At 59.1% G+C, this 21,828-nt stretch overlaps 2 protein-coding genes across 3 annotated transcripts in view; both read right to left on the bottom strand.

The window, feature by feature from the left end:
- The window catches only part of LOC139045852 (collagen alpha-1(I) chain-like), a 10,420-nt gene extending 995 nt beyond the window's left edge, over positions 1-9,425 (bottom strand). Inside the window, exon 1 of the mRNA XM_070515036.1 lies at positions 8,414-9,425. Coding sequence (XP_070371137.1) covers positions 8,414-9,425 — 1,012 coding nt within the window. The remainder of the gene's footprint in view (positions 1-8,413) is intronic.
- Positions 9,371-21,828, bottom strand: TULP1 (TUB like protein 1). 2 transcript variants are annotated; one of them, XM_070515037.1, is made up of 15 exons: positions 21,693-21,828; positions 21,533-21,584; positions 21,055-21,181; positions 20,661-20,819; positions 19,895-20,038; positions 19,038-19,139; positions 18,842-18,961; positions 18,415-18,530; positions 15,864-15,869; positions 15,591-15,761; positions 15,307-15,419; positions 14,023-14,137; positions 13,853-13,951; positions 11,539-11,710; positions 9,371-9,960 (listed from the first exon to the last, which is right to left on the bottom strand). In XM_070515037.1, exons 1-15 carry the CDS (start codon positions 21,737-21,739, stop codon positions 9,827-9,829), a joined length of 1,677 nt encoding a protein of 558 aa, XP_070371138.1. In that variant the 5' UTR covers positions 21,740-21,828; the 3' UTR covers positions 9,371-9,826. The 2 variants fall into 2 exon arrangements, 1 of the variants encoding a protein (XP_070371138.1); XR_011505013.1 differs by lacking the exons at positions 11,539-11,710; positions 13,853-13,951; positions 14,023-14,137; ... (9 more) ...; positions 21,533-21,584; positions 21,693-21,828 and adding an exon at positions 10,147-11,532 and having other exon boundaries at positions 9,820-9,960.

Raw genomic sequence — 21,828 nt, 5'->3', positions numbered from 1 at the left:
AGGATGCCCTGTGGGATGAGGAGGGACCCAGGAAGGGGGTGGTTTTGCCTTCCCCATAAGAGAACTCACAAGAACCCGGGCAAGAAATCTAATCGTGGGGCTGGAACTGCCCCGGGAATTGCAAGAAGGGAGCAACGCTGGCGGAGAAGGTGCCTGGCCCACAGCCTTGCTCAACCCCACCTGCTCCTCCAGCCCACTTCCTGTTCCCGCTCCTGCCAGCCCCACAGCAGCCCGTAAACTACCCACACGCCAGCCTCTGCCCTGGCCCACATCGAGGACGGGCCTGGGCTCTGTAAACTGTGCTCCCTGCATACACCAGGCTCGGTTATTAATTTAGACTGTACCCTGCCAGTCCCCAACACACACAGCCCCAAGTCTCCGGCCAACCCCCTCCAGCCTCAGAACCTGCATGCTTAGTGCACATCAGGGGCCTGGGAGCCTAGAGCCCGAGATGGCTAGATCCCGCGGCTTGGCTCGGGGCCGCAGGAAAAGCAGGCAGAGAGGCGAGGGACCCTCTCAGAAGCCAGGGAAGAAAGTTCTTTCCCCTCAGACATGAATTCCAGGTTCTGCTAAATGGGTAGGGGTTCTCCCTGTGGGGCCACCAGTTTGCTTAGGGAGGCCTGAAGGGGGCCACTAGTGGCATGAGATGGGGAGGGCCTGAATATCATATGGATATAGAGTTTAAACTACATATTACTGCTAATGACAGCATCTGCCATATGGCAGGCTCTGTTCTGGGATTTTACCCAAATTTAGTCATTTAATCCTCACAATAACCTATGGGGTAGATACTATTATTATTCCCACTTTACAAGTGCAGAAACCAAGGAACAGAGAGCTCAAGCAATTTGCCCAAGGACACACAGCTAGGAAGTGCTAGAGCCAAGGGGGGAACCCAGTCAATCTGGCTTCAGTCTTTTAATCAAGACGATGGAGCTCAGATGTCCCACCACCTGTAGTGAGAAAGGAGGCCCAGTTGTCATGGCAACCACCTTGAGTCTGCCCAGTGGGGTTCAGTCCAGGGGGCCTCCCTCAGCCCAAGTGGTTGGAGCAACTTCGAGGACCCCTACACTGCTGTAGCCCTTTCTGTGAGGCCTCCAAGACCACCAGAAATAGCTCTCCTGCCCCAGAGGGCAGCCAGGGAGAGAGGAAGCCACATGCCTGGCCAGTCAGAGGGGCTGGTAGAGGGGCCACACTCCTCTACCCGCAGCCTGTCTCTCACCGCAGGACGCTGTCTCCCATCCCCAGCCCCTCCTCAGCCCCAAGGCCAAGTTCTTGGAATGCAAATGTGAGGGGTGTAGGGAGTCTGGGGGTCCTAGAGATGCCAATATTGAGGTGATTGGGATGCAGGGCCTCCCCCAGGCTTGACACTGCCACGGGCTGTCAGAAGGGAGACAGAAGAGGGGCTGCAGCAAGCCAAAACCCCTCCTAATAGAGCTGTCAACCCACTTCCCCCCAAATCCTTTCCTGAGGCCTCCCTCAGAGCAGCAGGGGCCCAGCGCATGGGGGGCCCTAGCAGCCCCAGACTTTTAAAAGCAACCTTCCTGCCTCCCCCAAGCCTCTGCCTGCCTCCCCTCATCCAGGCGGTGGCCCCCCTTCTCGGGGTGATGTCAGCCCCGCCCCGCCCCCCGCAGGAGCACTGTGGCCAAATATGGCGAACACAGCAGCGCTTGGGAGCTGGGACAGACTGGGGGGGGGGGGGGGGGGGGGCGGGGCGGCAGCCCCTGGCTGGGACTGCTGGCAGCTGGTGAGGGGGAGGGGAGCCGAGGGGGCGGCTACAAGGACAAGTCAAGGAGAGAAGAGGGCCCACCGTCCCTTCCGCTGGCTCCTGGGCACATGCAAGACTCACTTTCTAGGAACACTCCTGCGGGCAGAGGCACCCACATAGGGGCCCGCAGGTGACCCCCACCTCACACAGCCATGCACAGGGGTACCTGTGTGCAGGTACACTGTGTGGTGTGGGGCTGACACCCAGATGAGAATATCTGTACCCACAGGCTGAGGCACACCAATGGGCAATGGCGGGCAGGCAGCTGCGCCAGGCTGGGGGCTGGACTGGGGTCTCTGTGCTATGGCATCACTCAGCAGGGGCTGTGCACCAGGATTCTGGACAGGCTGCTCTGGTCTTCCCAGAGTTACTGCTGTTGTGGAATGAGGACAGAGACTAGTTCGGGCTCACCCTCCTCTCCTTAGACCCCCAAGCCACGGGGACCCAACGCTGGGGGTGAGAGAGGAGGCTAGGCTCCCCAGACAGCTGCAGGGCTGGCCTGAGAGGCACATGTGGGACTCAGGCACGGTGGACAGGGCTCTAGAGGGGGCTGCTTGGGGTGAGAGGGCAGGCCCCCTGGGATGGCCCCAGCCCAGGATGGGGTCTTGTCTTGCCCCTGTGGAGAGGGGTTGGGAGGGGTGGCAGCTCCCCCAATTGCTTGTTGACGCTCGCCCAGGTATCTGGAACCTCTGCCTTGCTGGGCTGTGCCACCAAGAGGGGCGGGAGAGAGGGAGAAAGGCCCAAGTGAGGGGCATGGAGCTTGAGACAGACAGAAGGGAAAGGGGAGACAGTGTCGGGGAGACGGCGGGGTAGGGTAAGGAGATGGGGAGACAGACTCAGAGACGGACAGACGAGAAAACAGACAAGAGAGACAGCAGAGTCCCAGAGTGAGGGACAGAAAACGAGAACCCAGAGAGCGAACTTTGGAGACAGACCCAGAGAGAGACAGAGACAGACAGAGAGAACAGTAGAGCGCTGAGGAGAGGCCGATCCACAGGGGAGGGAGACAGGGCCCTGACCGACAGATCCAGGTCTGCAGAGACGGAGACACACAGTGAGGAGGGTGACAGGGGCAGGAAGGGGAAAGAGCAGCAATCTCAGAAACAGTAGGCCTGTGAGGGAGGGGCGAGCGGGAGGGGACCAGCAGAGAGGGAACGAGAGGGAGAATGGGAGAGGGTGCTCGCACACGCGGGAGCCAACAGAAAGACCCAGAGGCCAGGGCGGACCTAGAGGGAAGCAGTGACAAGAGAAGCCATGGCTGGGGGCTGGGGGCTGGGGTCAGCCACCACAGGGCCCTGTTCAGGACATCCCCACTCCTGTCTCATCTGCACTCCGCCCCCCCCCCCCCCCCCACCTCCTGTTTCCCTCTGCAGAGGGCCCCTTAGGACAACAGGCTGGACCTCCTGTGCTCTCCCTACCTTTACCCTCAATCTGACCAGCTGCACCCGCTTCCCCTCTCCCGGGGCCCTCAGCCTCCTTAGGGCAGCAGGCGCCTCTGGGTGGTGGCAGGGATGGGAGCTGGGAGGCTGGGTGAGCAGGCTTTGGGGCCCTGGGGAAGATAAGGGGTACCTTGCTGCCCACTCCCCACCCTGGGGCCAGACCTGCTGGAATAACTGGCTGGACAGCTCCAGAGACGAGGCCAGAGTTGCCAGAGTTGTGGCTGCTGCAGAGGCCCTAGATCCCCACCCGCATCGGCCCCGCAGCCTTCAGACCACCCAGCCCTATACCTCCCTTTCAAGGCGGGGGAGGGGTGCAGCCTGAAGCTTGGGCTCTCCCAGAGCCTCTGATGCAGGCAAGTCAAGTTGAGGCAGATGCTCCCCAACCCCCTCCCCTCCACTTACCCCTCCCCATGAGCCAGCCCAGGGCCCTATTGGATCTAGTGGCCAGCAGCCGTCTACTCTTGCAGGGACCCCAGCCCCCAAAGTGCTCTGGCTTCATCACCACTCAAAGTGCAGGAAGGTCAGAGAAGTGGGCAGTTGCATCCCAAATCCCCCGCCCCCAAGCCGATGACCAGCCAGGGGGCTGAGGATGGGGAGGGCAGCTGAGGAGGGCTAAGGGAGCCTCATCACCCCCTCTGCCTTTCCCTCCTTCTTCCCCACCCGCCCCCACAGCGAGGCCAGCTGTTCTCCAGCTGCCAGAGGCTCCCACCCTAGCAGTGGCCACGTCTGGTCTGGTCGGGACAGGAGAGCAGGGCGGGTTGGGGATGGTGTCTGCCTCCTCCACCGCCAGTGCAAGGACCCCTGAGGGACCCTGCCAAGTGGCCGCACCCTGCCAGGCTGGGGAGGGGGGACTCTCCTCCCTGGAGCAGGGTTGAGATTTTTACAGGAGGAAGCAATTTGCAGAGCCCACTAGGAGGGAGGTGGGGGGGCCTCCTCCCCTCTCCCCTGCTTATTAATGTGCTTCCAATTTGGGAATCAAAATTCTCCGCACCCATCCACCCCCACTACTCGGGCAGGGGCTTCTGGGGAGCAAGGGGGTGTGGTGGCCCCCAGCCTGCCTTCTCCAAAGCGCACCCCCACCATCACCCTGCCCCCCAGAAGTGTAGGACGGTGGGAGGGTCGAGACTCAGAGCCCTCAAACCTCCTGCAGAAAGAAAGGGCCCAGTTCCCAGACCTCCCTTCACCCCAACTCAAGACAGTCTTGTCGCTTCATCTTGTCCCAGCGAAGGCCAGGTACCCAGGTTGGGTGGGCAGGGAGGCAGCCAATGGGTAACCTGGGAAACTGGGTTTCAGGGTTCCCAATTAACATGTCAGTGGGCCTCCCCAGCCCAGGCCCCTTGTCCTCTGGGTCACCCACTGAGCTGCCACCAGTCACTGAGTCAGTCTCTGCGTCACGAGAGCCACAATGTCATCTGTAAACACACAGGCTTTCTCTCGGCCCCTCCTCTCTCTTCCACACACGACCCTCTTCACAGCCACTGTCCTGCATTCACCGTGAGCTGCACCTCTCTCCTTTCTGTTTTGTTTTTAAATTTATTGTCATAAAATATACATAACATACAATGTACCATTTTAACTGTTTGTAAGTGCACAATTCAGTGGCATTAAGTACATCCCTTCCTTGTTTTTAACAGTTATCTTTTTCACGGTCCTCCACATACACGCCGCATGCATCGGGGTCACAGGCCCCCAAATTTGTCACACACAGTATCCCACGCCGTGTCTGGCACAGCCCTGAAGGATGTCACCCACACCATCCTACAGTCCCAAACAGTCTCAGGTAGTGACCACCCACAGAGTCAGTCTCAGTCACACCCCACACAGTTTCTCTCACACGCAGAGCTGCACGTGGGGTTTCTTTCTCACGTTCGGTTTCACCTACACACCTGACTTCACACTCAGCTTATGACAACAGCTTCTCAGCACACAGAGAGTGTACTGAATATATTCTACCTGTCACAATGGTTTCTCCTCACACACACACACATATATCATATTGTCACCCGGTTTTTCTCATACATAGTGTCATATACAGTCACACACGGACCATCAGAGTTTCTACCAACCTGACCCCATCTCATACGCTGTTCACACACATACAGCACCATAAGTAGTCACATCACAGAATCATATATCCCAGAGAACGCCACCCATTCTGCTTCTGACGCACACAGCGTCACAAGATCGCAGCGTCCCTCACACACATGGAGCATTAGAGTGCCATCCAGGGTCAGGCACAGGCTCACACCGTTGGTCAAGCGGACAGTTTCTTTGATAAATGTACCCCAGGTGATGGCCACTCACACACAGAGAATGTCACCCATACAGATGCAGCGTCACACAGGGCCACATTAAGAACATCACTCATTCGGTTTCTCTCACGTCCATGCAGTATCAATCACACACCGAGAATGTCACAGTTTCTCTCTCACACGTGAATGTCCCCAAGTTACAGACCATGTCACATCGTCACAGCCAGTTTCTCTCAGGTATATGTCCAACCTCACGTGCAGTCACACACACAAACTGGTTTTACCCGGTTCTCTCACACATGCATCCACCCCCACACAGTCTCACCCACACAGAATGTCCCACTCAGTGTCTCTCTCACACGCATCCAGCGTCACACACGGTTGCACTCTCATTTCCCTCTCACTTCCTGTCCTTTCGGGCCTGGCACTGAGTACAGGAAGCAATCAGCACTCTAGGAAACCCCAGGGGCTGGGGCTCTGGGGATCCGAAGAGAGACAGATTCTCTGGTCCCTGCCTTCAGCCTTCTGCGGGACCCTGAGAGGATGGGCAGAGCCCTCTGCCCTCTGCCCTCTTCCACAGACAATCCTAGGCTGGCATAACACCAAGAGGGAGGAGAGGGAATGGGGACAGGGCCAAGTGTGATCTGCTACGTCTGCCCTAGCTCTGACCAGAGACCGCCCGCCATGGTCTGGCACCACCTGCTCCCTTCCCCGCTCTCCTCGCTGTGAGCAGACCCCTCTCCCCTTCCTGAGTGAGGAGGCGGGCAGGACTGATAGCTTCTTCCCCTCCCGGCTTCCACGCTGAGCCCCTAGGGGGGTCTGGGAGTCGGGCAGAGAGGCCCTCCATCCATGCGGCTTCTGACCACTATTCACGCCGTCCAGCCTTGCCGACCCCACCTCTTCAGAAGGCCAGTCCCGCCAGCTCCAGCTGGCACCCCTGTCCCTTGGCGCCTGCTGCTGCAGCCTTTTCAGCCACTCACCGGTGTAGCCACCCCTCAGTCACCCCCCGGCTGCCCTCACCTTCTCCTGAGACCCCTGGGATCAGTCACACACCTCTCCAGACCCCATCAGGTTCAGGTTCCACAGTGAGAGAAGGAAGGCCCACTGGGAGAGAGAGACTCTGGGAGGAACTCGGAGAAAAGGGACCTGCGAAGTCACTTATCCCAACCAGGGAAACGGAGGCCCAAAGAGCTCCACCAAGATGACACAGAGGTTAAAGGCCCAGCTGGGACCAGTGCTCTTATCTCTTGACCTCTGCTGAGATATCTCATTCTGGTTTTAATATTTCCTCAACTGGCAGAATGGACCGGGGTCTGCAAATGTGAGGGTGAGGGCGGGAGCAGGGCCTAGGAGAGAGACGGACAGACACACACACACACACACAGAGTTCTGTCCTGCCAACACTGACCATCCTACTCAGCCATTCCCCAGCCCAATGCATTAATTAGCATTAATTACTGTTACCTCCCTAGTGGGGTGGGGTAAGGCCCAAGAGGCTGAGACTGCCACTGGCTCCCAGCCTGCCTCTGAGGAGGGGGCATCCAGGGCCCCTGATGTCACCCTCACCAGATAGCCTAGTCCTAGAAGATATGTCTCTCCATGCCCTGCCTGGAGGGTAAACAGGGATCCAGAAGACCACAGAACCACATCCTGGTGTGGCAGCCCTAGGAAAGAGGTCTTGGAAAGGGAGCTACAAGAATCGGGGAAAGAGGAGGACATAATTCCCCCAAATCTCCAACTTCAGGGACTTAGGATTTCCCTCCTTGCCCCAGGCTGCCCCCAGCATCGGCCCAGCAAGGTGTCCTGGCCCCCTTCACTGGGGTGGAACATGTGTACACAGAATCAGGCCGCAGGAGAGCGGATACACAGAGTGCCTCGGGCACCAGCCCCTTGGAGATGTGTCCAGCCCCCACCCCCACCCCCTGCTCTCCTGGGCTACAAGTCCAGGCCTGACCTGGTTCTGCCTCTACCTGGAGAGAGGGAAGACACAGAGGGAGGTGCCCCCTGAGAAGCCCTCCCCCAGGGCCCCTTGTCCAGAAAGAATCTCTCAGCCCTGGATCAGGGCCCCTCTCCCAGAAAGGTGACAGAGTGGGGTCTCAATGACACTGCCCTAGGGCCTGGCTAGGCTAGGAAACCAGAAACTGACAGGCACTCCGGTCCTTCCCTCCCTAGGCAGGAGTAAACGGCATAGGGCATGACAGACAATGGTGGTGATCCTCGGGGGACAAGCCTTCTTCAAACCTCTAAAGTCTAAACAAGGGCTCTGAGGAAGTGTGGCGAAGAGAAGGCCCCAAATCCAGCCCCTTGGGAGCCAGGCTCACAGGGCTCAGGGCTGGAACTCCGAACTTCCACCTCGGCACAGGCGGCAGAACTGGAGGGAGCTGAAGCCCCCGCCTCTGCTTTCGGGGGCACCCGCCCAGGGGCGCAGCTTCGCTCCCAGACGCCGTCCAGAGCCCAGCGCAGCCGCGGGCGCCGCGCGCACGAGCCGGCCGGGCGCCGGGAGGCCGGGCCGAGGCCTGCGCGGAGCTGGGGCCGGGCGGGCTCCGAGAGCGCGAGCCGGAGTCCAAAGGGCGGCAGGGCCCGAGCCCGGGCGCCCCGGGACGAGCTCCCCGGTGGCAGGCCCCCAAGCCGTGAGGCCCGCAGAGCCCTGCCTCGACACCCCACGCGCGGACGGTGGGACAGGCGGCGGCACCGGGGACCATCTCCCGGCTCCCCTACCTCCCGGGACCAACTCGTCCGGGTCGCGGGGGGGCGCGAGGGGTGGGCGGGGCTTCCCGGAGAGCTTTCCCCCCTTCCCTCTAAACTTCCCGGCACTCGGATCCGGGGCTCCGGCTCCGGCTGGACAATAGCTCGGGGACCCAGCCCCCCTCGAGCGCCCCCCCACCCCCATCCAGAACCAACCAACCAAACCACCTCTCCCAGCAGGGCCTCCTCCTGGCGTCCGCCGGGCTTACCTGGTCCGAGCTCGGGGGGGCGCTCCGGCCAGGCCGCTCCGCCGGGCCCGAGGGAGCTGCGAGGGGGGCCGGGGAAGGGGGGTCGTGGGGAGGGGGCTGGCCGGAATGTGCGGAATGAGCCGGGCTGGAGCGGGAGGCGCCGGGCGCGGAGGAGGGAGCGAGCGGGACGGAAAGTTTGTGTTGAGGAGCCGGGGCGGGGGGTGGGGGCTGCGGGGAAGGAGGGGGCGGGGCGCGCAGGGGGCGGGCACCGGCCGGGAGGGGCGGGGCCGCGCGGGCCGCCCCCACCGGCGCTCGGGCTGCCTACCCCGCGGCTTCGCGGCCCGGGCCGCCCCCTGCTCGCCCGCAGGTGCGGCGCTCCCACCCTCCGCGGCGCGCCGGGCCTCACCGCACCTCCCCGGCACCCCGCCGCAATTTGGGGCTCCGGCCTGGGCGGGGCCGAGGGCGGAGCTCCCGCCTCGGGGGCAGGACTCCCGTCGGTGCCCGGGCCCGGGTGCCGCGTCACGAGGAGCCCAGCGGAGCTGGAGAGCCCGGGCCTCGGGGCTCCCTCCCCCCCGCCGCCCAGGCCCGAGCCGCCCAGGCGGAGCGCCCGCTCCCGCCCGAGAGCCCGCCCCCCACTCCCGGGGCCCCAGACCCGGCCCCGCCCTGGCGGCTGCGCCCGCCCTGCCCGGACCCGGTTTGTCTGGTTCTCCCCGAGAGGCTTGTTTCTCGAATTTCTCCCTTTCCCCCTCTTCCCGGACCTCCGGGGCCCTCCCTCTCGGCCCGGCTCCCCGGGGCCCCCATGGGGGGCGTCTCGACACTGCGAGCCCGCCGAGTTTCGGTAGGACCGGCGATGGGCGCGGGGGAGGGGACGCGGGAGCGCCCGGGGCCTGGGCGGGAGCGGGGGGAGGCCTCCAGCCCGCCCTCCGGACCCCTCCCGCCGCCGCGTTCTCCGCACGCGCTGAAGAACCACCGTGCCGCTGGGCCTAGGACGCGGTTTTATTGGGGATGTGGGTACCCGGCCCTCGTCTCTCATCACCTACCCCCTCCTCCGAGCCCGCCCCAGCTCCTCGGAGCCCTAGCACGGTCCCAGAGGGGGTTAAGACAACACTGACTACTGCTCCTGGACAGGAAGTGGCTGGGGCGCGGGGCAGGGGGCGGGGGCTGGGGAAGCGGCGCAGGCTGGCTCCGCGACCAGATGTGCGGCTCCAACTCCAGATGTTCTTCATCTCCGTCCGACCCGCCGTCTGAGCTACTCCCCTGCCTCCTGTGCCAGGCTGGGGAGTGGATGGAGGTCATCCGGAGACCGTGAGGGGTCAGCCCCCCGACAGGGGAGGAGTCTTCCGTGGGGGCTTTGGTGAAGGGACTCTGGCGAGCCTCCACGGAATCCTTTGCCCCACCCCGGCAGGCTCTGGGGGCGCCGGGGGGCTGCTCGGGTCACTCGCAGGCCAGCTTCCCGTCGAAACTGGAGAGGGCTATGGCGAAGGCCTGCAGGGCGCACAGCGGGTACCGGTAGTCCAGGGTGAAGGCGTCCTCGGCCACGCGGCCGAACTGCAGCACGATGTAGTCGGCTGTGGGCACAGACGGGCGGGGCTGTCTGAGACCTGAGTTCCCCGTCCTGGCAGAGGATGCCCTCAACGTTGCGGAAAGTCCCCCTCCCTTGCACTGGGGCCCCAATCCTCAGCCACCATCTCAGTTATTCACCCTCCACCCCCCACTTCTTATCTCGCCCAACCACCCCGACCCTCCAGCTTTACCATCCATCGGACTGTAAGACCCCCAGGGCAGGGACCCTGCCTTATCTTCTGCCGCCAAGGGCTATGCATACAACAGGCACTTAAGTAAAGGAACCTGTCAAACGTCCTGAAGCCTAGAATCCTTCTTTTCTGACGTCTCTGTTGTCTTCTGACCCCATTCCTTCTTCTTTCCACCCCTAGACCCCAAGTCCCATCTTAGACTGCCAGGCTCAATGCCTTGACTAGCCCCCTGGCTCCCTTCCTCATCCAGGGGCCCCACTCAGCCGCTGTCCCATATCTGGTGCAGGTTCCCAGCCCCAATGCCAACACCTCCCCCAGCATCCATAGGGAAAGGAAGTTGCTAAAAATACCCCCAACCTCGGCAGACCAGGCTCCACCAGAAATGTGATCTGGAGAGCAGCTTTCCAAGGCCTGGGGACAGGTGACACTGGGAGCACACCCCTAGGATGGAGTGGGGGATGGGGAACTCGCTCATTGTTAGCCAACCCTGGGAACCTCAAGTCCCTTGGGAGACAACTTTCCATTCCCAGACTTCCTTCCCCTGGTGGGGACCTCTCCCCCAGCCTTGGAACAGGGACATCTTTCCTTAATTACGTTCCAGGTACATTTTGTTTCCCTAACTCCTTGAGGGCAGGCCTTTGACCTTACTTGAGAGAAGATAAGAGAGTAGCCACTCAGAAAGGCTGGATTAATATTCCCCACTCCTGAAGGGCAGCCATCCTGAAGGGGTTCAGAGCCAGGGCACTGGAGCCAGACTCTGTGGGTTCTAATTCCAGCTCTACGTCTTACTAGCTGTATGACCTTGGGCAAGTAACTCAACCTCTCTGTGCCTCAGTTTTCTCATCTGCTACATAGGGACGATAATAGTACCTTCCTCACAAGCTTGTTGAAAAGATTTATGATTCCATGTCCGTAAATTCCTGAGAACAGTGCCTGGCACATAGAAAGCCCTGTCTAAGTGTTTGTGAAACAAGATTGGAGGGCCAGTGTAACTGCCTGGAGGAGCTGAGAGACTTTGGGTAAGAGGCTGTCCTCTCTGAGCCTCAGCATCCTGAGGGTTTGGCTATCAGTGGTTTTCAAACTCCAGCAGCTTAACTCTCTCCCTTCAACACAGTCTTACCCGGAATATCCCAGTGTCTACTCCGGGGCTCTGGTCAATGCTAGAATGAGGGCCTGGCACGATGGGCCCCAAGACACCGGCTCGGGACATCTGAGGCTCCTGGGAGCACAGTGGCAACGGCCCGCAGGAGAGAGTGACCTCGTGGATGTTTCAACTCCAGGGATGAAGGACAGCTTCAGGCCAATGCGTGTGAGCGTGAGAGAGAGAGAAGGCGGGGAAGGCCCTGAGTGGGGGTGCCGGGGACAGCCCGGTCTGGGCCCTCAGATACTCACGGTCGTCGGCATGGACAATCTGGAAGTTCTTGACCGAGGCCTGGGTGACTCGGCCTTGGAAGTTGAGGGTGTAGGAGCCGCTGTCCTCGTTCCAGACAGGTGGCTTGTTGTGCAGCTCGATGAGGCTCTCCAGGGTCTTGTTCTGCCAGCGCACCAGCAGCCCATCACTGGCCTGGGTGCCCGGGGGAGAATTAGGGAGAGGACAATTAGGGGTGGCTGAGATATCTCAGGACTGACAGGGGAAGGGGCCTGGGGACCTATGCGCGCGCCCTTGAGCGTGTGTGCAGGTGTGCAGCCTGGAGGTGAACATCCATTCAGGGTATCCTTGAGAGCAGGCTGGGTCTCTGGGGTGTCCTAGTGGGCAGGGTGGACATCTGGGAGAATGCGGCTTTGCTGTGGGACACGAGTGGAGGGCTGAAAATGGAAAGTAGCATCTGGCACACAGTAGTTGGCTTTGTGCCATTGGTCTTAGGAATGGCCACATGCTGGCACCTGATTGCAAGATGAACCAGACATTCTAGGACCTACAGGGAGCTTGCAGTTGAGCTGGGGGACATGGACAGGTAACAGTGGTTAAAATAAAATGGCCTGGAAGAGAGCTTCTAGAAGGAAGAAGCGGTGTCTGTATGATGGTGCTCTTGAGATATTTCTTTCCTGAGTTTCCCTGTCACCTGTTCATGTTCATGGCTTAGAGTCCACTCAAGATCACGTCCTCTAAGAAAGCTTCCTGACCCCAGGTCCGACTTAGATGTCTTAGCTCTGAGCTTTCATAACACCTCGCTCTTACCATTCCTCCCCCTGTGCTGTAATGGACAGAATTAGATACTCTAAGGGCAGGCACAGAATTTTAGTAACGTCTCTGTGCCTCAGTTTCCCTTACCACAGGGTGTTGTGAGGGTTAAATAAGCTAATAGCACCTGTAATGTTATTTAGATCAGTTCCTGGCACAGCCGAAATGCTCAGTGAGTATCAGATATTGTTTGGATGGTAACCGTTGTGTTGATTTTTTTGGATCTTCAGTGCCTGGCTTTCATAAATGATTGTAGAAAGAATGACCTGTGAGATGCTGAAGAGAGACCCAAAGCAGCACTGGGTAGTTGTCACGAAGCCCAGACACACGTGGGAGGCACTGCCTCTGCAGGGTCTGTGTGTTTATTCGAGGCACGGAAGGAGCAAGTGTGGGACCCACAGGCTCCTCCAGACCAGAGCCTCCGATGGCTGCTGCCCCACGGGTTGGCTCGCCTCTGATTACGGTGTGACTTTCCAGCCAGGAAGGATGTGTGATCAGCTGACACGGGTATTATTTTTCATTGTAAATGAGTAAAGTGACATCATTGTGAATATGGAGCATGCCAGTCATCCCGTCTCTGAAATCCTGGCCTCAATCGGCCTGCAGGGCTAAGGAGCAGATAACTGGACGGACACTCTGAAGGACCTCTCTCCAGGACATCTCTTCATCTTACCCTACACCTGCAAACACACACACATGCAACAAACAACCTTTGCTTTTTAAAATATAAGTCAAATCATGTCAGGCTTTTATACTCAAAATCCTGCTATGGCATTCTCTTTCTCTCAGAGTAAAAACCGGTTATACTAGCTTTATCTGCCCCTCACTCTCACCTCTCTGACCTCATCTCCCTCCAGCCACACTGGCCACCTTGCTGTTCCTCAAACCCACCAGGCATCCTGCTGCCTCAGGGCCTTTGCACTGGCTCTTCCCTCTGCCTGGATGCTCTTTCCCCAGATATCTGCAGGCTTGCTCCCTCACCTCCTTCAAGACTTTGCTCAGATCTCACCTTCTCAATGAGGCCCACTTTGACACTGTAATTAATATTGAAACCTACACACACACACTTCTCATCACCCTTCCCTGTTCGACTTCTTTTTCCCCATAGCACTTATCACTTCCTAACATACTACATAATTTACGTATTTTTCACAGATACTCTCTACCGTCTTGCTCCACTAGAATGCCAGCTTTGGGAGGGCGAGTCTTTACTTTGTCCACTGACATCTTCCAGGTGCCTAGAATAACACTTGGCACTCAATCTATGTGTGTTGAGTGAATACATGAATGGATGATTTGATGTAAACTGAAAAAAAACCCATTGTGCTTGTTTCTGTGAATTCAATTACACAAACCCCAAATTCATTCTACAAGTTGCCAGAATGATGAGGTGCTGGAGGAGGGTGAGTTCGTTCCCGGCGGTTGGGTGGGGGGAAGCTGAGCCCCCACCCCCAGCTTCCCAGGGGAGGGTGGCGTCGGGAGCAGGACCCTGGGGGAGACGGGTGAGGGAGGCACAGGGCTCACATTTCGGGGCCGGATGGGGACCCTCTGGTTGTCCGCATTCATGCCCGGAATGATGACGGTCATGCGCCGGGGACCTCGGAAGCCCAGCACGTTGGTCTCCTGGGAGGGAGAGGCGTGTCAGGCGGCCCGCCGCGCGGGGCGGGGCCTCGGCGGGGGACGGGGGTCCTCACGTAGATCACGGCCGCCAGCTCCTGCCGCAGGCTCGCCACGTCCGCGCCGCCTCCGCGGTGCTGCGGGTTCTGCCCGCTGTCGAAGACGGTGAAGCGGTTCCCCAGGAGGTTGGACCTGCAAGCAGCGCGGAGCTGGGCGCGCGGCGGGGGGCGCCCGCGCTCCTGCTCGAGACCCTCCCTCACAGCCGAGCAGTTCTGAGAGCTTCCTCCATCCAGGGCGGGCTGTCCCGGGACGGAGCGGTCCCCTGCCCCTGGCTTCTCCCATGAGGTCTTTCAAAAGCTGGGTCTAGAAGGAGACTGGGCAGCGTTCAAATCTCAGCTCTCTTACCAGCTGTGTGACTTTAGGCAAGCCACCTAAACTGTCTGAGCCTCAACTTCCCCATCTGTAAAATGGGCATAATAGCAGTATTTACCTCATTTGGTTGATAAGATGATTAAATGGGTTAATATTTGGAAGTTACTTAGAACTCTGCCTGACAGATAGGTAGACCTTATATAAGTGTTTGTTAAATACATAAATAAAAGAAAAAAGGCCTGACTGGGGCTCACCTCCCCGCACCGCTCAGATGTGTGGCGAAGATTAGATGAGATAGATAGGGAGACACAGCACAGGGTAGGTGCCAAATATTTGCTCATTCATTCACTTAGTAAATACTTATTGAGTAGCTACTATGTGCCAGGGGCTAGCAATTCCACCATGGACAAAACAGGCATGGGCCCTGCCCTCCTGAAGCCTATGCTCTCCTTCAGGTAAGGTCCCTGGACCAGCAGGGTGGGCATCACTTGGGTGCTTGTTAGAAATGCAGCATCTCAACACCTCCCCCCACCCCCACCACCAAGCTCTAGATCCACTGAACCTTTTTTTTTTTTTTTTGAGGAAGATTAGGTCTGAGCCAACATCCACTGCCAAACCTTTCCTTTTCTTTTCTTTTTGCTGAGGAAGATAGGCCCTGAGCTAACGTCTGTGCCTATCTTCCTCCATTTTATATGTAGGACACCTGCCACAGCATGGCTTGATGAGCGATAGGTAGGTCAGCACCTGGGATCTGGACCTGCAAACCCCAGGCTGCCAAAGCAGAGCACGCAAACTTAACTGCTGCACTACCCAGCTGCCCCCACCCCCAAACCATTTTAACAAGATCCCCCAAGAGATCTATATAAAGTGTAAGAGCCCCTGGGCTGGAGGCAGTTCCCAAGTGTCCAGTGTGGTGGGCACTCTGTAAGCACAGGGGACAGAGAAGACTGGCTGTGGCCCTCTTGCTGCCCCCAGCCTCCCAGCCCCACCTCAGCTTCCCGATGAAATTCTCCCCTCCTCGGGACAGATTGGTAGGGTCACTGGAGATGAGGTAATTGGCCGTCTTGCTCCTCTTCCGTTTCCTGCCAGCCAAGAGGAACACCTGGGCAGAGGTGGAGACAGGTGAGAGGATGGGAAGGAGGGGTGGCAGAAGGACGAGGGGGAGGGGAGGAGAAGGCCTGTTTGCCTTGTAGCCCCTCATCTTGGCCCCAGACCCTCCCTCAGCCTGGCACCTCCACTCTCTCTCCCCTCCCCCTCCCTTCCCCCTACCCACCTTCTTCTCCGTGTCCAGGTGCAGGAAGTAGGAGGGATACAGGCCCCGATCCATACCCTTCTTGTCCCGGGTCAGCCGGCAGCGCACTGTCCGGCCCTGGGGGGCGGGCCGAAGCACGAATTCCCGGGGTTCATCCACTTCCACGGGTGGGGACGGAGCCCTCTCCTCCTTCTGGGTGGGGGCAGAGGGTGCATCAGCCCCAGAGCCCTGGCTCCCGTGCCCTCAGCAGGTCCCCAGCGCCGGGACACAGGCAGGGTAGGTCGGACCACTCACCGCTTTCTGTGAGGGGAGAGAACAGAGGCCAGCTAGACTGCAGCCAGGCCCTCGTGGTCCCCAGCAGCTCAGCGGGCTCTGTTAGGGGGTTCTGGGGAGGTTTGCACTTTATTACTATTTCCTTTAGCTTGTGGTTAAGAGCCCAGGCTCTGGAGCCAGACAGCCTGGGTTCAAATCCTGGTTCCACCACTAACTGTCAAGTTCGTCAAGTTTTAACCCTGCTGCGACTCAGTTTTTCCATCCGAGAAGTGGGTAGGGTCGGGTGGATCCCTGGGACAACCTTATTTAGTTTATATGTTTAACAAACACTCATAGGAAGTCTACTGATGTGCCCGGTATGGTTCTAAGCACTTTGCAAATATTAACTCGTTTGATCCTCCTCTCCGTACCTGCTGAGGGGGTTGTCCCATTTTACAGATGAAGCAGCTGAGGCTCAGAGAGGTTAAGTACCTTGGCCAAGTCCACATAGCTAGTAAGAGGTGGACGCTGCCCAGCCTCCTGTGACATCCAGAGCCTTTAGAAAGACCTTCCTCCAGGTGGACACACCCTCAGGGCGAACTGAGGTGAGGCTGAGGTATGGAGTGCTGTGTTCTGTGCACATAGCGCTACAGAAGTGTTGGCTTCTGCTGTTATTATGGGCATAGAGTAGACACACAATGGATGGAGTAGCCAACCTCCAAGATGGCCCCCTGACCCCTGCCTCCTGGTATTTACATGCTGGTGTGGTCCCCTCCCACACTGTCCCAGGGTTGGTCTTTGTGACCAATCGAATGCCGCAGGAGTGATGGGGGGGTCACTTCTAAGGCTGGGTCATAAAAGATACTGTGGCTTCTGCTTGCTCTCTCTTGGGCCACTCTCAGGCTTTGGGGCAAGTTGGCTGCCATGTCATAAGAAGAGCTGAGCAGCCCTGTGAAGAGGCCTCCAGCCAGCGAGCACGGCAGCGAGCCATGTGAGCAGCGGCTCCTCCATTTCCGGTCAAGCTCTCAGGATGACTGCCGCCCCAGCGGCCATCTTGACTGCAGCCTCATGGAAGACCCTGAGCTAAGCTGCTCCTAGATTTCTGACTCACAGAAAGTAGGAAAATAAACGTTTGTTGTTTGAAGGCACTACATTTCGAGGTGCTTTGTTATACAGCGATACATGGTTAAGAGAACAAATGAATGAATAAGCTCATTTTGCCCCTGGGGAAACTCCTAGTAACAATTGAGTTGCATTAAGCCCTGGGGTGGCCTGCCCTGGCCTGGTGACCCCACAACTGCCCCTCTGTTCTCACCAACCTGCTGCCCTTTGCCCTCATGTTCTACCCCTCACAAGGTGGGAGCCAAGATCCTAACCCCAATTTCCCCAACAGCGGAGAGAAGGGACTGCCAGCCCTGCTGTGCGCACATGAGGATTGAATGCTATTTCTGAGCCACTGAGAAGCCCCGGGTTCACATGTGCTGTGGTTGGCCATTTTTGCTGAGGGCAAGTTTGCACTGTGTAGGAGGTGAGGCTGGTGTTGGGGAGCGGGCCCTTAGCCTGCGGGCAAGTGAGCATCTCTTCTCCACTCTAGGCTGTTCCAGAAGAAACTTAGGAAACACAAGACTATGTTCGGAATGTGATATGGAGAAAGCCAGAGCTTATTCAAACATTTCTGCAGCTGTGAATTCAAGGGCCTACTGTATTGAAGGCTGGACTGCAGTTATAGTCCTCCAGGGAGATAATAAACTGGCCTTGCAGTTTATACATCAGTATCTGGTGATCTTGGCTAATGTGAATCCGTCCCCTGAGATCTGACCACTCTTGAACAAACTAATAAATCCACATAGCTAAGACCCCGGCCCTGCCCTCATGGGGATCTCTGCACTCATGGAAACCAGTTTCTCAAAGACTTCCCTCACTTTCTCTCTTCGGTTGGACCTCTCTCTCTTGCTTAATCATTTGTGCATGTTGGTGCCTGAGTCCTGTTTGTGAGTAAGAGTGATATTCAAAATATTTCACAAGCTGTACTGCCCATGAAGAATGCTCAGTCAGAATGGACGTGGGTCGCCTGGAGGAGGGTCCAGAGGGCCCTCACCGCCAGTGTTAACCCCTTAGTTGCTGGAAGGTTGGGAGGTCCTGGGTGGGGCGGCAGAAAGCATTTGGGGAACTCAGAGCAGTAGGGTGGAAATATTTTGACACCATGGACCGCTGGCTATGGGTCAGCCCGTGTGCCCAAGGGCATGTGCACACGTGCCTGTCTGCCTGTGGGCTCTACTCCCTGGTACAGAAAACGTGTCTCTCTTCATGTGGGCGCCGTGTGAGTCCCCCGGCTGTGTCTGATGGTTGGGCTGCCGAGGGGAGGGCTTAGAATCCAGATGGCAGAAGGCCCCCAGGTGGCCAGTCCCAGCCTGTCCCCCACAACTGCCTCTTCTGTTCTCACAAGTTTGGTGCCAGAGGGGGAGCCAAGATTCTGACCCCAAGTGACTCCCCGGCCTTAGTGCATGAGGTCCCACACTCTAGTCCCCGGAGCCCAGGCCCCTGTCACTGCTCCCTGAAGGGACCTCAGCCCCTTTCCCCTCTGGTCCCCAACCTTTTTGCCTTTTCCTTTCGCCTTGCCCTTCGGATTGCTGTTCGTGGTCACCACAGCTGCCCCCTCTTCCTCCTCTTCCTCTTCCTCCTTCCTGTCTTCTGAGGCTTTGGGAGTGCCTGGGCATGGAGGGGGACAACACTGATGACCCCTGACCTGGCGGAGTACTTCACGGTTTGCAGAGTGCTTCTCACCCCATGTCTCACTGGGACCACCCCCCAACCCCAGGAGAGTAACCCCGTCTCACTATTACCAGAGCCTCAGAAAGCTAAGACACCTGCCTGAGGCCACACAGCTAGTAAAGCGGGGATCCAGATGTCCCCCAAGACTTCTGACTCTAGAACCCACACTCCTTACCCACACTGCACCCCAGCTCCCCACCCCGGGACAGCCTCGGATGTCATGGCACCGGGGGGCCACTGCCACCCACCTTTCTTCTTGGGAGCCTTCTCAGCTGGGCCGTCTTCTCCAACCAGAAACATGGCTGCTGGGGTCTTCTTCCTCACTCCGGCCGGGCTCCCTGAGGGGTCCTTGTCAGCCTCCCCAGCCCCTGCGTGTGTGGATGGGAGGGGGTCACACCCCCCACGGCACCCCGAGGCCCCTGGTCCTCCAGAGACCAGCCTCACCTTTCTTCTTCGTCTTTCTCGTCTTGGTCCCTTCCCCCGCCAGTGCCTCCTTCTTCTTACTGCGCAGAGGTTTCCTCGGGGGGACAGGGCTCCCCAGGTCCCCTGGTCATGGAGGGTGGGGTTAGACAAAGAAGGCCTGTTGGGGCTGAGGGCCACCTTCCAACCCACTCGCGGTGCCTTCAGGCCCCAGGGATGCTGAAGCCCTGACAAAGGCCCAGGGTCTGCCCTCTGCTCCTCACATGTTTAACCCTGAGTCCAAAACTGGACAAACACCAGGAGCTTAATAAGTTAATAAGCAGTTACCGAATGAATGAATGAATGAATGAATGAAGGCCATGCCCTCTAACCAAACCTCTGAATCCCAGCTCCCACCCCATCTCCCCTGAAAACCTCTGGCCGCTGCCACAGACAGAGCTCTCCCTCATGCGGAGGCCCGCAGTCTAGCGCCCTCCACGTTTACAGCAGACTGCGGTAGCCACAGGGCAAGGTGCCCTGGCCACCAGCATTTACTCGCCCATTGATTTTTACTGCAATCACTTTGATACTTTTGTAAAAATTATAACAATAATTCATATTGTTAAAAAAACTAAATGAACATCACGAAGAAAACAAATCCTCTGCCCTCCCCTGGCTGACAGAGCACTCTGGGCGGGGGGCAGGGGCCAGAGGGCAGGGGGGACGGTGGGGAGCACATATCTATCTAGGTCCTTTCAGGACCACCAGGGGGAAGAAATGCTCTGGGACGGGCACCGGGTGACTTTCTCAGTCTCCCTCCTGCATATCAGCGAGGCCCTGACCCCTCCAGGGCAGGACTAGTTGGCGGTGTCTGTGCTCTGCTCTGCGCGCGCCACACCCACCCTTCGGGGCCTGGGCCTTAGCCCGCCTCCCGTTGGTGTCTGCAGAAGCCTTCTCTTTAGGGGGCTTCTTGGGAGGCAGAGGGATTTTCTCTCTCTTTTCTTCCTCCTCTCCATCTTCATCGTCCTCCTCCTCTTCCTCATCCTCTGTAGGGAGAAACTCTTCACAATGGGGGCTGGGGTAGGCCCCCCTATCTGGGGAGCCGCGTCCCTCAATTGCCCAGAGAGGGTAAATGAGCGGCAGGGGTGGGAGACTCCCCTTCTGGAACAGGAACAGGAGAAGAATGGGGGTGACACCCAAGTCTTGAGGGGGGCCTACAGTCAGGAGAGTGAGCTGGAGGTGGGGACTGCTGGGGGTTTGGCAGTCCTGTTCAGGGAAAATACTCTCCTCTGCAGGCCCTCCCTCGCTCTTTCTGGGACCCTCACCTCCTCACACACTCTCCCCTCCCTGCCCGTCTCTTTGCATCTCCGCTGTTTCTCCCACTCTGCTTCTCCCTGTCCTTGTCTGTCTCTGTTTCTGACCTTGAACAGACCCATCTGGGCTACCTCTGGCCCCTGGCTGTAGTTTAAGGCAAAACTCTTAAACTTTGTGTGCCTCAGTTTCCCTATCTGGAAATGGGAGAAAGAACAAGAGAATAAAGGTTTTTTTGGCTCAAAGACAAAGCAGAGGAGTGGAGGCGGTTTTTCTGTGTTCCGCCTCCCCACCGCGGTTCCCGGCCAGCCCCTTTCCTCCTCTCTCCCCCCGCCCTTCCCTCGGGCCCTCTCTCACCGTCCTCCGCGTGCGGCGCGCGGGCCACCAGGAAGGTTTCCCGGGGGTCGCGCTTCTTGGCTTCGGGGTCCCTGAGGAACCTGGTGTAGACGGTCGGCGGCGCGGGGACCTCGGCCGACCCCGGGGCGGGCTCCTCCCGCGGCCTCCCCCTCCGCCCGGCTGGGCCGAGATGCGCGGGTCAGGGAGGACCCCCTCCCGTCTGGGGCCCCTCGCCCCGGGGTCTCCCCTGGGCCTGCTTCCACCACCGACACCTCTCCCCGGCTCTCATCCAACCCTCCAACCCCGCCCCCGACCTCCCCGGCTCCCACCCGTCGGGTCCCCCTCTCCCCTTCCCCCTCCCCTGGGAGGGCTCCACCCCGCGCGCCCGCAGGTCCCTCCCTCCCGCGCCCCTCACCCTGGGGGGCGCCCCCGGGCTCGGCCCCCCGCCCGCCGCCCGGTCTCCGGGGCTTGGATGCCGTGGGGCAGGGGGACTCAGGGGCTTCCGTCTTCTTCTTCCTCAACTTCGGCCCCCGGGCGGGCCGCTGAGGGTGCGGGTCAAAAGGAAGGAAAGGGGGGCCGTGAGGGCTGCCAGTCACCCTCTAATCCCTGAGCCGTCAGGAATAAATGCAGATTAGCGGGAGGCGAACTGCAGCCTCCTTCTTGGGGTGAGGCAGGATGACCCCTCCCCTCCATCACGGCCACCTGCAATGCCCCAAACCCCCAATTCCTCCTCCGGACCCTCCATGCCTCCGAACGCCCCTTTCCTACAAAAACACTCCAGATAAGCAACCCCAGACGCCACTGAGGGGGACCCGCCCCGCTCCCGGATCCCCTCCCTGCGTGGCCTTATAGTTGGGGGTCTTCCTGCCCCCTTTCCAAGCAGGGTGACATACCTGCTTGGGGCGCCGCTGGACCTCCGGGCTCTGGCCTTCCTCCTCGTGCCCGCTGAGGGTAGCAAAGGAATGAGGGTCTGCCTCCCCTTTTCCTACCCGCCTCCCCACCCATGCCTCTGGCCCCCCAGGGTCCAGGTGTGTGTGGGGGTGCCTTCCGGACCTGTCGGAGGCCCACACCTCTCGGAGGGTGTCGTCCTGCAGCGGCATCGTGCTTTCGCCTCCCCACAGCCCCTCCTGTGGCCACCCTGCCGCTCTGGGAGCCTTCCTGACCCCCAGCTAATCCGGCTCAGCCTCGC

This window comes from Equus asinus, chromosome 8, assembly GCF_041296235.1.
Source record: "Equus asinus isolate D_3611 breed Donkey chromosome 8, EquAss-T2T_v2, whole genome shotgun sequence".
NCBI lineage: Eukaryota > Metazoa > Chordata > Mammalia > Perissodactyla > Equidae > Equus > Equus asinus.
The sequence above is the reverse complement of the archived record's forward strand: the minus strand, read 5'-3'. Positions and strand labels throughout refer to the sequence as shown.